Source organism: Mesoplodon bidens (genome assembly GCF_964165515.1).
Source record: "Mesoplodon bidens genome assembly, contig: HAP1_SCAFFOLD_120, whole genome shotgun sequence".
NCBI classification, from domain to species: Eukaryota; Metazoa; Chordata; class Mammalia; order Artiodactyla; family Ziphiidae; genus Mesoplodon; species Mesoplodon bidens.
Genome location: NW_027671363.1, coordinates 738,892 through 752,923, shown reverse-complemented (window position 1 = coordinate 752,923; position 14,032 = coordinate 738,892). Strand labels below are relative to the sequence as shown.

The 14,032-nt window shown below is 46.7% G+C and overlaps 1 protein-coding gene and 1 pseudogene across 2 annotated transcripts in view; one reads left to right on the top strand and one right to left on the bottom strand.

Annotated features, from left to right (window-relative positions):
- Positions 1-14,032, bottom strand: part of LOC308611519 (centrosomal protein of 78 kDa-like) — a 739,857-nt pseudogene that overhangs the window by 358,540 nt on the left and 367,285 nt on the right. The window lies entirely within an intron of this gene.
- LOC308611512 (forkhead-associated domain-containing protein 1-like) overlaps positions 1-14,032 on the top strand; it is a gene marked incomplete at both ends in the record, with an annotated part of 60,047 nt that overhangs the window by 32,494 nt on the left and 13,521 nt on the right. Inside the window, one exon of the mRNA XM_081260255.1 lies at positions 145-340. Within this exon, the coding sequence (XP_081116381.1) occupies positions 145-340 (196 nt within the window). The remainder of the gene's footprint in view (positions 1-144; positions 341-14,032) is intronic.

Genomic DNA, 14,032 nt, shown 5'->3' with positions numbered 1-14,032 from the left:
GAACTGGGCCGTCACAGGGCGGCCAACATACGGCCCTGCCTGCTTCACGGGCCAGTCAAGAACACTGCTCTGTGCGGGTCACAGCCATCAGGTGGTATTTCTGGCGATGGTGCCCGGGCTCCTCACGACCTCATCTCTTTCCAGGCATGCATGACAATGTCTTGCTGTAGCAATGACCTGAAGAAGGAGGTCGACCTCCTGCAGCACCTGCAGGTCAGCCCACCTGTCTCAGGGCTCCAGAAGGTGGCGCTGGACATCTTGCGCCTGTCACTGTCCTGGCTGGAGGAAACGGAGCATCTCCTCCACGAGGTGGGGATCCAGTTCTGCAGCTCCGACAAAGGTGATTGAAACTCTTTTCTCACATAGTTACATGACTGAACTATTGCGTTGAATCTGATCACGATGGGACATCTGTTGAGGGAGGCTTCTTAGGTATGTGGCCAAGTGTTCCCTTCTCCAGACTTCACTTTGCTTCACCACTTGAGAAGCAGTGTTCCTGGAAAACAGTACACAAGTGCGACGTGATTACTGGAGAAAAAGGAGACGTGACAGAGTCAACAGGAAAAATCGAAATTACGCTCAATCTTCTCTCTCAGAAGTAACCCTATATATACATAGAGAGAGCAGAGACGTTTTTCAGAGCAGTTTTATGTTCATGGCAAAATTGAGAGGATGATACAGAGATTTCCCAGGTACCCCCTGTCCCCACTCATACACAGCCTCCCCCATGTATCAGCATCAGCACCAGAGAGGTACAGTTGTCAGGACTGATGAACCTACATTGACACATCCTAATCACCCCAAGTCCATGGTTTATATTAGGGTTCACTCTTTTTCATTTTAATTTTATTGGAGTGTAGTTGATTTACAGTGCTGTGTAGGGGTCACTCTTGCTGTTGTACATCCTATGGGTTTGGGCTTGGACAAATGTGTGATGACATGTATCCACCATTATAATATCATACAGAATCGTTTCACTGCCCTGGCCTTTCTCGCCTTCTGAGATGGCCCACGCTCTGTCTGTGGAGTGTGTTTCTCTCTAAATAAGTCCACGTCTTACCTATCACTTTGTCTCTCACTGAATTCTTTCTGCGATGAGACATCAACAACCTGAGCTTCATTAAGTCCTGAGACCAGCAGGTCCACCAATAATGAGGCCCACCCCGGGGAGGACCCAGAGGCCCTGTAAATCACGATGCTCCACCGGGAAGATGGTCCAGTCCTGAAGGTGCCTTTGATCCCAAATCTACTGCCCTAAGCAGAAGCCAGGGAGCATGGTGGGGGATGTGGTTCAGATCAGGCCATCTCTGAGCAGATTGGTGGATTCTGTGCACAAAGCCCTGGTATTAGGTCAACTCGATTTATGAGTTTCACTTCTCAGGTCACTCTGTAACTACACAGTAACAGAAAGGACAGAGAATTCATTAAAAGCCACCTGTGGAGTCCATAGAGGGGAAGTGGGGTGGGTGAAGTTACAGATCAGGGACGTGGTAATAAAGCAAAATGATGATAACCCATAAACCCAAATATCTAGAAACTGATATTCTAGAAATTGAGGAAAGTAAAGCTACCAGTTTAACAAAATAAAAAGAAGCAAAGGAGAAGCCAACTTCAAAGCCAGCCTATGCAATTCCTCGAGGGCAGCGCACATTTGTCTGATTGAAGCCTGGCCCTGCTGTTCTTCAGTGCCCTCCTATTAGTGCCTTAAGTAATCAACATCTCCAGTAATCCCTCTGCAGTGTTCAGGAATTCAACTCGTCATGGGGAAACCTGTGGTTTGAGGACTTATGTTTTTAAGAAACCTTCTTTTCTTTTCAAAACTGGACATTTTTATTTCAAATAAAAGAACCTATCCCCCCCCCAAAAAAAAAGAATAGTTTCACTGCCCTGAAAATCCTCTGTGCTCCCTCCCAGCCCCCGCGCAGCCCCTGGCAACCACAGATCTTTTTACCATCGCCCTAGTTTTTGCCTTTTCCAGGATATCATGTAGTTGGAATCATACAACTTTTCAGATTAGTTTCTTTTATTTAGTAATATGCATTTTCGTTTCCTCCAAGTCTTTGCATGGCTTGATAGCTCTTTTTTTCTTTTTAAGTGCCCAATAATATTCCATTTTCCATTCACCTACTGAAGGACATCCTGGTGGCTTCCAAGTTTTGGCAGTTATGAATAAAGCTGCCATAAACGTCCACGTGCAGAGTTTTGTGTGGACATGTTTTCAACTCCTTTGAGTAAATACCAAGGGCGCGGTTGCTGAATCGTGTGGTTAGAGTACATTTAGGTGTTTTTTTTAATTTTAATTTATTTTATTTTATTTATTTTTGGCTGCGTTGGGTCTTCATTGCTGCGCACGGGCTTTCTCTAGTTGCCGCAAGCGGGGGCTACTCTTCCTTGTGGTGCACGGGCTTCTCATTGCAGTGGCTTCTCTTGTTGCGTTGCATGGTCTCTAGGTGCGCAGGCTTCAGTAGTTTGGCACGCAGGCTCAGTAGTTGGGGCTCACAGGCTCTAGAGCACAGGCTCAGTAGTTGTGGCACACAGGCTTAGTTGCTCTGTGGCATGCGGGATCTTCCCAGACCAGGGCTTGAACCTGTGTCCCTTGCATTGGCAGGCGGATTCTTAACCACTACGCCACCAGGGAAGTCCGTAGAGTACGTTTAGTTTTTAAGAAAACCACAAAACTCTTTTCCAAAGTGGCTGTTTTGCGTTCCCGCCAACAATGAATGAGAGTTCCTGTTGCTTCACATCCTCGCTAGCGTTTGGTATCGTCACTACTATCATATTTTGTGTGGAACTTCCAGGGCATTTTCCCATGGAAAGAGCTGTGTGATTCTAGGCAAGTTACTTCCCCTCTCTGTGCCTGTTTCTTTACCTGTAAAATGGGGATAATAGGGAATACTCACCCCGTAGGATTTTTGTGAGGATTAAAATGCATTGATATATGTAAAGTATTCAGAATAGTACCTGGCATAAAATAGGCACTACCTATCCACGTGTATTGATTTTTTAACTTTACAAAAGAATAATGTCATATTATACCCAATTTCCTTTAGTTTCATTCCTAACAGTACATCTGGAGCATCCTTCAATGTCAATACACACAGATCTACATCATCGCTGTCACTGATGGCAAGGAACCCCATTCTGAAGGATATACCGTAATTTATTTAGCCAGTCCTCTATCATGGGCATTTAAGTTGCTTCCAGTTTTTCACACTTAATAGATGAGGCTGACATAAATATTATTCACACATACCTGTTCATCTTATCTTTATCATCCTAGATGTGGAAGGATATGAACCACTTTCATTCAACAAAGATTTATCGCAGGCCTCCTAGATACCAGGCACAGTGCAGGATGGAAATATAATGGAGTCAGAAACAGGTAGAATCCAGGTTATGGGGTATATGGATGTTGGCTGTAAAATTCCTCCCTGTTCGCTGTACATTTGAAATCTTTCATTATAAAATATTGGGGAACTAACAGGCACTCTCCCTGCGCTTGTAGATCTTAGGGTCTCAGGGAGGAATAGGGTGGGGCCTTAACTGAAAAATCACTCACATGTAAAACTTTAATCATGACAGTTGCTTTGAAGAAGTGCAGGGCTCTGACCTGGTCAGGGACGGCAGGGCAACTGCAGGGTGCATAGGAGTTATTTGCCAAAGAGGGGAGGGGAGGGCATTCTGGGTGGAGGGAGCAGCGTGGTGGGATCGAAGGAAGCATGGAGAACTCAAGGGGCTTAAAGAAATGGAGGCGGAGGGCAGGGACTGGTGAAGGAGGTCCACAGGGGCTGTATCATGGTGTGGCCAGGGGCTTGCAGAGCGCTGGTAAGAAGCTCTGCTTTAACCTGAGAGCAGAGAGAAGCCCACGAAAGGTTTTAAGGAAGAAACTGATGGAACAGGCTTGCATTTGGAGACAGTCATCTTGGCCACGAGTGGAAAATGTACAGGAAGGTGGCCAGCACAGAACCCCGGGAGAGCAGTTAGGAGGCTGTCACAAGACACGATGGTGGCCCTCACTGTGGCAATGGAGGGGACGGAGCAAGAAAGAAGATTCCAGGGGCATTTAAGAGATGAATCAACAGGCCTCAGTGATGGAGTTAGATATGGCTAGAAGGGAAGTGATGGAGAGAAAGGGGGCTACAGATCTCCAGGTTTCTGGCTTGTGTTAAAAGTACAGATGTGGTTCCTTCACTAAAATCCAGAGTAAGGAATGCCACAGGAGGACCGGGTTTGAGAGGGAAGATGAGTGTGAGGTGCCTGTAGACATCCAAAGTGAGGTGCCAAGGACGCAGCTGTCACCCTGGATATCCAACCATATCAGTGATGTGGCGCCGGAACCCAGAAGAACATGTGCCACATAGCGGGTGCTTAGTCACATGGGATGGATGGACGGGTGGATGGATGGATGGTGATTAAAGCCATACGTGTGAATGGTATCACTAGGAAGAAAGTATTGAATGAGAAGGGAGAGCCCAGGGCCACACCTGGGAAACTCCAACATTTATCGTTGATCCTTCTTGCCAAAGTGCTCTCCAGGGAGGCTGCACAAACTTGACATTCTTGCAATAATGAATGAGAATAGAGGAGTGATTTTCAACTCCGGTGATTAAACAACCCCAGCCAGGATATGTCTAAGGTAATCCAGAAGGTGGTGCGAATTTCTTTTAAATGTGTTTAAAAAGAAAGGCAAGGCTTCCCTGGTGGCACAGTGGTTGGGAGTCTGCCTGCTAATGCAGGGGACACGGGTTTGAGCCCTGGTCTGGGAGGATCCCACATGCCGCGGAGCAGCTAGGCCCGTGAGCCACAACTACTGAGCCTGCGCGTCTGGAGCCTGTGCTCCGCAACAAGAGACGCTGTGATAGTGAGAGGCCCGCGCACCGCGATGAAGAGTGGCCCCTGCTTGCTGCAACTAGATGAAGCCCTCTCACAGAAATGAAGACCCAAGACAGCCAAAAAAATAAATAAATAAACAAATGTGGGGTTTAAGGAAAAAAAGAGAGGCAAAATCAAGATTAACTTTTCTGTAAGTGCCTGCCCCTCACAGATAGCATAGAGAAGAGGGGCGTTGCATTTCTCCCGGCAACCCAGACCCTCCCCAACCACTGTATTACTGTTGTTGTAATCATGGCAGGGTCTGAGTGTGCGTGAAACCAAGAGAGATGTGGCCCACAGTTCTAGCTGTTCTTCAAAATCAGAACTAAAACAAGGAAAGGTCATGATCTCTATCCTAGTAATAGCGGGGCCAAGCAATGTGTGCACTGTCCCCTCCCCAGGCTTTAGGAGTCACTGAAGCCTCTGTCTCTAAATCTAGTCTTACATTACCGTAAAGAAACATGGGTTGCAAAATTAAGCCATCAGGGGCTTCCCTGGTGGCGCAGTGGTTGAGAGTCCGCCTGCTGATGCAGGGGACACGGGTTCGTGCCCCGGTCTGGGAAGATCCCACATGCCGCGGAGCGGCTGGGCCCGTGAGCCATGGCTGCTGAGCCTGCGCGTCCGGAGCCTGTGCTCCACAACAGGAGAGGCCACAACAGTGAGAGGCCCACGTACCGCTAAAAAAAAAAAAAAAAAAAAAAAAAAAAAAGAAGCTGGCTCAAAAACTTTTTATGTGTTAGACCACCATGATAAGTGATTCAAGGTACTTCCCATTACTGAGGCCAGCAGGGGATCCCCCAGTCACTCATCACCATACACAAGCAGTCCTAAGAGCCTTGTGTGTTCACAGTTCCTAAGAGGAGGGTAGGAACCATGGTTTGTTTAATTCCTCCTCGGTACTTGTCACTGTGTTAGTTGTTTTACATGTACTGTGTACTTTCATCTTCCAACAGCCCAATGAGCCAGGTACTATTGTCGTCTTTATTTTGCAAGTAAGGAAACTGAGTATCAATAACATTAAGGAACTTGCTCAAAGTCACACAGCGGGTACATGGTAGGGTCAGGACTCAAACTGAGGTCGTTGTGACCCTAGCACTTGTGCTTTTTCTGTGACCCCACATGCCCTCCGAAGATCCAGAGGGGTACCAGGTACATGCCCAGTTCCTAGAGGACAGGTTCTGTCGTTAACTTGAACAGAGACAAACCTGAGAGTTTCATTCCCTGGAGTGAAGGGTGTCTGATGCGCACCGCGGGCCTCGCCCCAGCAAAGCCCCATTTGCATTAGAGCAAATAATTCTGAGTTCAGGCTTTGGAGACCAGCTGCTAAGGTGTGACTCTCAAGTGTGCGCTTACTCATTGTGTGAGCAAGTCTCGACTTCTGTGTGCCTCTGTTTACTTGGTTATAAAATGGGGTTAAGATCTCACCAGGTAGTTGTGAGGATTAAACGACTTGGTACCCAAATCATGGGGTCACACATAAGCCTTAGTAAATGGTAGCTGCCATCCGCATCAGCCTTGAATACTTGTTGATTTAATGTGAACTAAATGTGGATGGCAAGCAGATGGGTATGCGCACAGGCAGGGCAGATTGCTTTACTCACGCCGAGGTGCCTTTACCTGTGACCCCTGCCGCATCTCTATTTGACAGCTAGTCAGATTTTCTTAGCCGTGAGCACTCAGTTCTCTTCCCAGGCCTTCTTCCTCAGCTCTTGACAATGGGCTGCATTTCCTAGCTGCCGAGTGGTAAAGCTGGGACTCCATCCAGGTCCCTGTGACCTCAAAGCCCCTGCTCTGAACCACCATACTACCTGCCTTTTAAAATATTGTCCTAAGGGATAAAACGCACGTAACGAGCTAGGTCTGTAAAATCCTGGAATAAATCCCTCAGGGAAATCCAGGTTGAGTAACTATTGTTGGATCATGTCATGAGCAGCCCAGGAGATTGGGGTCACTACTAAAGATCTGATTGGTTAAGATATCACCTAACACCTGTCAGAATGGCCGTCACCAAAAAGAACACAAATAACAACTGTTGGCGAGGATATGGAGAAAAGGGAACCCTTGTACACTGTTGGTGGAAATGTAAATTGGTGTGGCCACTACGGAAAACAGTTTGAAGGTTTCTCAAAACACTAAAAATTGAACTACCACATGATCCAGCAATTCCACTCCTGGGTATTTATTCCCCTAAAATGAAAACCACTAATTCAAAAAGACACATGCACCCCAATGTTCATAGCAGCATTATATACGATAGCCAAGACATGAAAGCAACCTAAGTGCCCATCAACAGATGAGTGGATAAAGAAGATGCAGTAGGGAATTCCCTGGCGGTCCAGTGGATAGGAGTTGACGCTTTCACTGCTACGGCCCAGGTTCAGTCCCTGGTTGGGGAACTAAGATCCCACAAGCTGCATGGTGTGGCCACCCCCCAAAAATAGATGTGATATATCTATATCTATATCTATATCTATATCTATATCTATATCTATACCTATATCTGCAGTGGAATACTACACAGCCATAAAAAAGAATGCAATTTTGCCATTTGCAGCAACATGGATGGACTTGGAGGGTACTATGCTTAGTGAAATAAGTCAGACAGAGAAAGACAAATACTGTATGATATGACTTTTATGTGGAATCTAAAAAATAAAACTAGTGAATATAAGAAAAAAAGAAATAGACTCACAGATATAGAAAACAAACTAGTGGTTACCAGTGGGGAGCGGGAAAGGGGGAGGGACAAGTAAGAGGTAGGGAAATAAGAGGAACAAACTACCGTGCTTACTTCAGCAGCACATATACTAAAATTGGAACAATACAGAGAAGATTAACATGGCCCCTGTGCAAGGATGACACGGAAATTCATGAAGCGTTCCATCCTTTTGTGACCAGAATGGGAAGGAAATTCCAAAAAGAGGGGATATATGAATACATAGAGCTGATTCACGTTGCTGTACAGTTGAAACTAACACAACATCGTAAAGCAGCTATACTCCAATTTCAAAAAAAGAGGTACAAACTACTATGTATAAAATAAATAAGCTACAATGATATATTTTACAGCACAGGGAATATAGCCAATATATTTTTTTTAATTTCACTTTTTCCTAATTTTTTTTCTTTTTTTTTTAAACCCCACATTTGTTTATTTATTTATTTTTTTGGCTGTCTTGGGTTTTCGTTTCTGTGCGAGGGCTTTCTCTAGTTGTGGCAAGCGGGGACCACTCCTCATTGTGGTGCGCTGGCCTCTCACTGTCGCGGCCTCTCTCGTTGCGGAACACAGGCTCCACACGCGCAGGCTCAGTAGTTGCGACTCACGGTCCTAGTCGCTCCGCGGCATTTGGGATCCTCCCAGACCAGGGGCCGAACCCGTGTCCCCTGCATTAGCAGGCAGACTCTCAACCACTGCGCCACCAGGGAAGCCCATAGCCAATATTTTATAATAACTATAAATGGAATATAACCTCTAAAAATTGTGAATCACTATGTTGTACACCTGAAACATACAATATTTTACATTGACTATATCTCAATTAAAAAATAAAAAAGCTGCGAGCTAAAAAAAAAAAATCTGATTGGTGAAGGATTACTGTGTGGTCCCACTGGAAGACAGGAAACATCTAAGGAGGACCTTAAAAGTCAGCTCCCCTCTCCTCCTGCCTGGTTTCTCAGCTTCTTTTGATAAGGGAAAGAAAGGACTTTTTACATTGATCTTTGCAAGCTCAGTTGATTGTATCTATTTCTGCAAGACTTTGTTGCAAATAAAAGGATTCCCTGCATACATAGAAAATCGCTCTTTCTCAGATATCCAAGATACGCAGTATTTTTATGTGAAAAAAAAGAAAGTTGTAATACAATATGCACAGTGTTCTCCCCTTTTTTTTCTTTTTTTTTTTTCAAATGCCAATATCCAACCACAGGAGAAATCTGGAGGAAAAGACATAAAAGTGTTGAGAGTATTATCCCAGCATGATGAGACTGCGTGAGCCTTGACTTTCCCTCAGTCGTTCAACAACTATTTATTGCAGCCCTACTGTGTGCCGGCCACTGAAGATACAGCGGGGGGACACTTTCCACTTTATGGGTTTCTGCCCTGTTTGGATTTGTGTAACAGGCATGTGTAACTTTTGTAACCAGAACTATAATCAAGAATTGCTTCTTCTCCCAGAGAAGAAAATCCCTCTTTCCAACAGCCCAAGTCTGCATCACCCATCTCTGCCATCTCGGGATCCGCCCAGCGCCCCTCTCCTCACGCACCCTTCACATCAGCCAGCCCAGCCCTTCACTCTCCAGCCTCTAGTCTCTCTGAAAAGAGAATGACAGACCTAGGTCTGAATTCTGATCCTACTGCTTACCAGCTCCATAGCTTAACCTTGCTGGGCGTCTGTGTCTCACCTATAAATGCAAACACATTTCCTTGCTGGGCTGTTTGTAATGATCAGAAAATATCACGTGTTAAACTTCTGGCATGGTGCCTGGCACACGGCAAGTGGTTAATACTTAATAGCTATTATTATAATACTATTATTCTCACTCTTCCAAGCTGGAAATTCTCAGCAAGTGGCATTGTCAGAGGTCAAGGGCCCAGGCACGAGCCGGTTCAGCTCCCCTCCTGTCTCTCTCCGCACCCACCTTTCCTCCTTTCCCTTCATCTTCCCTCACTACGTTCTCTTTCCAAATGCAGCTCTTCCCTCCCTGAGTCTCCCCTTCTCTCTCCCTCCCAGACCACCTTGTGCACAAGCTCCTGAATCACGACCTCCTTCTTCAGCGTCTAAAGCCTCCCACTCCATCTTTCTCCTTCGTCATCAAACATGCGCTTCAAGCTGGTGCATCTTCACTGGGACCACTGCTTCTTTAGCTCCTTTTCTGCTGCTTGTACTCCTGTCCCACTAAGACCTTGAAATGCATTATACCCTGTGTGCTCACCACCAACTTCCCACATTGTCTTTGCCTCTTTGGCAACTGACATGGCCCCCCTGCACTGAAGCCCCAGCTTGCTCCCCCCGCCATGTTCTCCCTGGCCTACCCAACCCTCTTGGTTTGCTTTCTTGAAACCCTCTCATCTTTCATAATCACAGCTTGGGTGGGTGATGCTCCTGGCAGCCAGTAGGTGGAGGCCAGGGATGCTGCTAAACGTCCTACGGTGCCCAGGACGGCTCCCACAACGAGGACTGTCCAGCCCAACACGTCGAGATGCTGCAGTTGAGAAATGCTGCTGGCTCCTTCGTCTCTAATACATCCCGGTTATTTTTCTGAAAAAAAAAATCACCCTTCATTAAGCCAGCTCACTGCTCCATCAGAAGCTGAAATAGCAGTGACACAGACCCTGGAGTCACACCACTGTGATCCCAAGCCCTGGCTCAGCCATTTGCCAGCTGTGTGGCGTCCAGCAGCCACAGGTCTCAGAGCCCGACCGCCTCGTGTGTAAAAGGAGGCGATGGCGGGACAGTACAGTGGGGTGATGCGTTGATTGCTTGGCAGAAGGCCGGGCATACAGGTCACACTCGTGACATTTCAGTGATGTTTAAATCAAGTTTATACTCTTTAGGCTACGGTTCTAGGCTGGCCACAAACTGAGCTCAGCTTTCCATCCCAACTCTTCCCTCTACTCCTCCCCTCCCCCATCATCTGCTCTAACCCAATTAAGCTCTTCCAGAACATGCACTGCATTTCCCCACCTCTCATCCTACCTCCTGCCTTCACCCCCCATATTAGTTTCCTATGGCTGTTCTAACAAATTACCACAAACTTAGGGGCTTAACACAACTCATATTTATTCTTTTACAGTTCTGGAGGCCAAAGGTCCAAAATCAGTTTCGCTAAGGTAAAGGCAAGGGGCTGGTTCCTTCTGGAGGCTCTAGGAAAGAATCCGTTTCCTTGCCTTTTCTAGTCTCTAGACTGGAAAAGGCGAGGAAATAAAAATTCCCCGCTTTCCTTGGCTCACGGCAGAGGAGCACCTTCAACTCTCTGCTTCTGTCACAACACCGTCTCTGTCTGTCTGTAGTCAGACTCCCTGTGTCTGCTTCTTGTAAGAACCCATGCGCCTATGTTGGGTCCCCCCAGCTAATCCAGGATAAGCCCGCATCTCAAGATCCTTACCTTCATCACATCTGCAAAGGTCCTTCTGCCCTGTCAGGTAATGTTCATAGGCTCTAAGGATTAGGACCCAGACATCTTTGGGGGGGAGGCATCATTCACCCAACCACCTCTTCCATTCAGACACGCCATCCCCTCCAACTCTGCACACCCACGCGTGCCCACGCCCAGTGGGGCCTCAGCCAAGCAGTGATCACACCAGGTGAATGATGGCGCCTCCCCTGGGACTCTTTCATAGACGGATGGTGTGCAAGGACCAACCTTGGGGAACTTCCCAGGATAAATACCCTGTTTAGAGGGAATAGGGCTTTCAAGAAACCAAGCTTGCTGCTGGGTGGAGCCCTGGGCTAGGACACAGAAGCCTGGGTTCAAGTCCATCCTCACACCTGTGGCCGAAGTTTCCCCCTCAGTGCCCCCGCCCTGGGAGGCTGCAGCCTCATATGAGCTGTGTGGCCTTGGACAAGTCATTTCACCTCTCTGGGCCTCGATGCCTCACCTGCCAAGGGAGGATGGTGAGCTAATTAGTACTGGCCTGTGGTAAGGGTCCAGTAAATAGCAGCTGTGACTTTTACATGCAGTAACTTCTTCCTGAGCCTTTCTTTTGAGTGTAAATTATTTCTTTTATAGATCACAAGGACCACATGGATGGATCATTTCTAGACTTAAAGACCCTCGGGATGGAAAAAAATGTTCGGAAAATATTGGATGTAAAACCTGACTTGCCAACTTTTTCAAAAGTAGAGATCGGAACGGTAACCAAAGAAACTTTGTCTCTGCATTGACTGACACGTGGGGAGGGTGGGCATGAGGACAGACACGAGCCGTGTGCCCTGGCACCACTGTATACATCATTGGTTCGAGGCCAGGTCCTCCCTGATGGACTGGCACCTGTATGGACTGATCGGTGCCTGGCCGTACCAGCGATCCAATGTTTGAATAGAAAGGCGGCTTCCCATCATGTACAGCATGATATAGCATTGCACTGATGCTGGCCAGGTCAATCTCTGGGCCCTCCTTTTCACATCACATGTTGTATTCTGCAGAAAATATCCAACAAGCTAATGTACAACAGTATGTCATGAGCTTGCCTAACATTTGCTTTTTGCTATAAACTGAAAAACATGAACACATAAAGGGCAGCAGAAGGGAGCCATGATGATTAAGAAGACACAAGTTCTAGAATCAGAGACCTGTGTCCTAATCCCAGCTCTGCAAGCTCTGTGACCTTGGGCAGGCTCCTAACCTTTCTGGGACTTCAATTTCCCAGCTGTAAAATGATGATGGAAAAATTAAAGGAGATCATTATGTAAAGTGCTTATCCCAGTGCCTAGCTCATAGCGAGCACTTTAATAGATGATAGTTATTATTGTCAAACAGTATTTAAAGAGTATTATCCAAGAAAACCTTCCTTTCTTAGGGAGCATAGTTTGTGTTTTCCAGGATTTTCAGAAGTACTTTGATTGTTAGGTTGAAAGTGCCCTGTATCCTAAATGGATGTTTGATCGGGTGTTTGACTGACACATGACAATGGACAGCTCAGGCCAGCGTGGCTTGCTGCGGCAGCTAGTCTAAACCAGCTTTTGGAAAACATAATAAAGCCATCCTCTCTGTACCAGCATTTTCTCCTACAATTTTTCTAGACATTTGCTCACACGTCTAGAGATGTGAGTCTTCAGAAACTTGTTGGTCTTCCTGATAAAATCGAACCTTCCTTCTCTGAGGTTGGGAGTAGAGGGACCATCTCCAGGTGGGGAGCTCAGCTGTATCTCACGTCCTGATGGTCCTGCTTCCAAGACCTTCTCCTTGGCAACAAGCCCTCATCCCACCACTGACACCACAGAGCAGGAAACCTCCTAACTCTCAATCCTCCAAGGTTGGAGTAATTAAATGAAAGAGGAGGAGAAAGAATAGCTGACATCTGTGAACTGCTTACTGTGTGCCAGGCGTTGAGCTCAGCGGGCTCCATGCCTTATGTCATTTAACCATCGTAGCAGCCTTGTGTCATAGTTACTATTATTGTCCCCATTTAACAGATAAGAAAAATTAAGGCTTCAGGAGGTCAAGTACCTCACCCAAGGTCACAGAATAATGATTGAAGACACACCAGGGGTGTGTCCCTGGTGGTCTGTCTGCGAGCCTGCAGAGACCGGGTGGGGACTGTGTGCTTGGATCCTGTAGCCCAGGCTCTTCCTTAGTGACCCTCCCCTCAGGAAAAGAGGGGGCGTCTGGAGAGGTACAGAGGATGCAGCTCAGGGTAGCTGAAGACACTGAACAGCATCTCAGGTTCTTTTTGCAGCAGATCTGCCCGGTTTATTGTCATCTTCAGATACCCTCTTTTATTCTCATCTCCATAGATACATAGACAAATATGTCCACTCTTATCTATCACAGTCACTTTGGGGGCCATTATAGTTTTTTAGTTGTTTTGTTTTTAATCTCAGAGGTTTTCAGGGTAGTACCAACAAATGCTAGGGCTAAGAGAGGCTCATGGCAAGCATTAAAAGCCAATTTATTTTTTAAGGAGGCTTATTATGGTTATTTGTAGTCGTTCAGATCGGGTAACCTATTCAGACTGGTGGCCATTCCATGCAGTCATTTGGGCTTCCAGCAGCCAGCTGGCTGGTTGGGGTCTTAGGGAGATGCAGCTGCAAACACTATCTGCATTGTCTCTGGAAAGGGTCTGAAGGGATGCCCACCCACCAGGTTCCAGAGCTAGGAGAAGGTTGGGCCAAATTTTGTGAGGGTATGGTTTCTGCTGCACAGAAATGAGATTCCTTTAATAAAAAGGAGGGAGGCTATTTTCCACTTAACCTTCATTCGTTCATTCAACAAACATGCCCACTATGCACCACTCATTGCCAGGTGCCATGCTGGGCACAAGGAGGGAGATAGTGAGCAAAAGCCGAATGGTCCCCATTTTTCTGGAGCTTGTCTTCTCAACATCAGCGGTACTGATTTTTTGAGCCAGGTAACTCTTTGTTTGGGAGACTGCCCTATGCATCGTGGGGTGTTTAGCAGCATCCTTGTCCTCTACCCACTAGACGCCAGCAGCAATTAT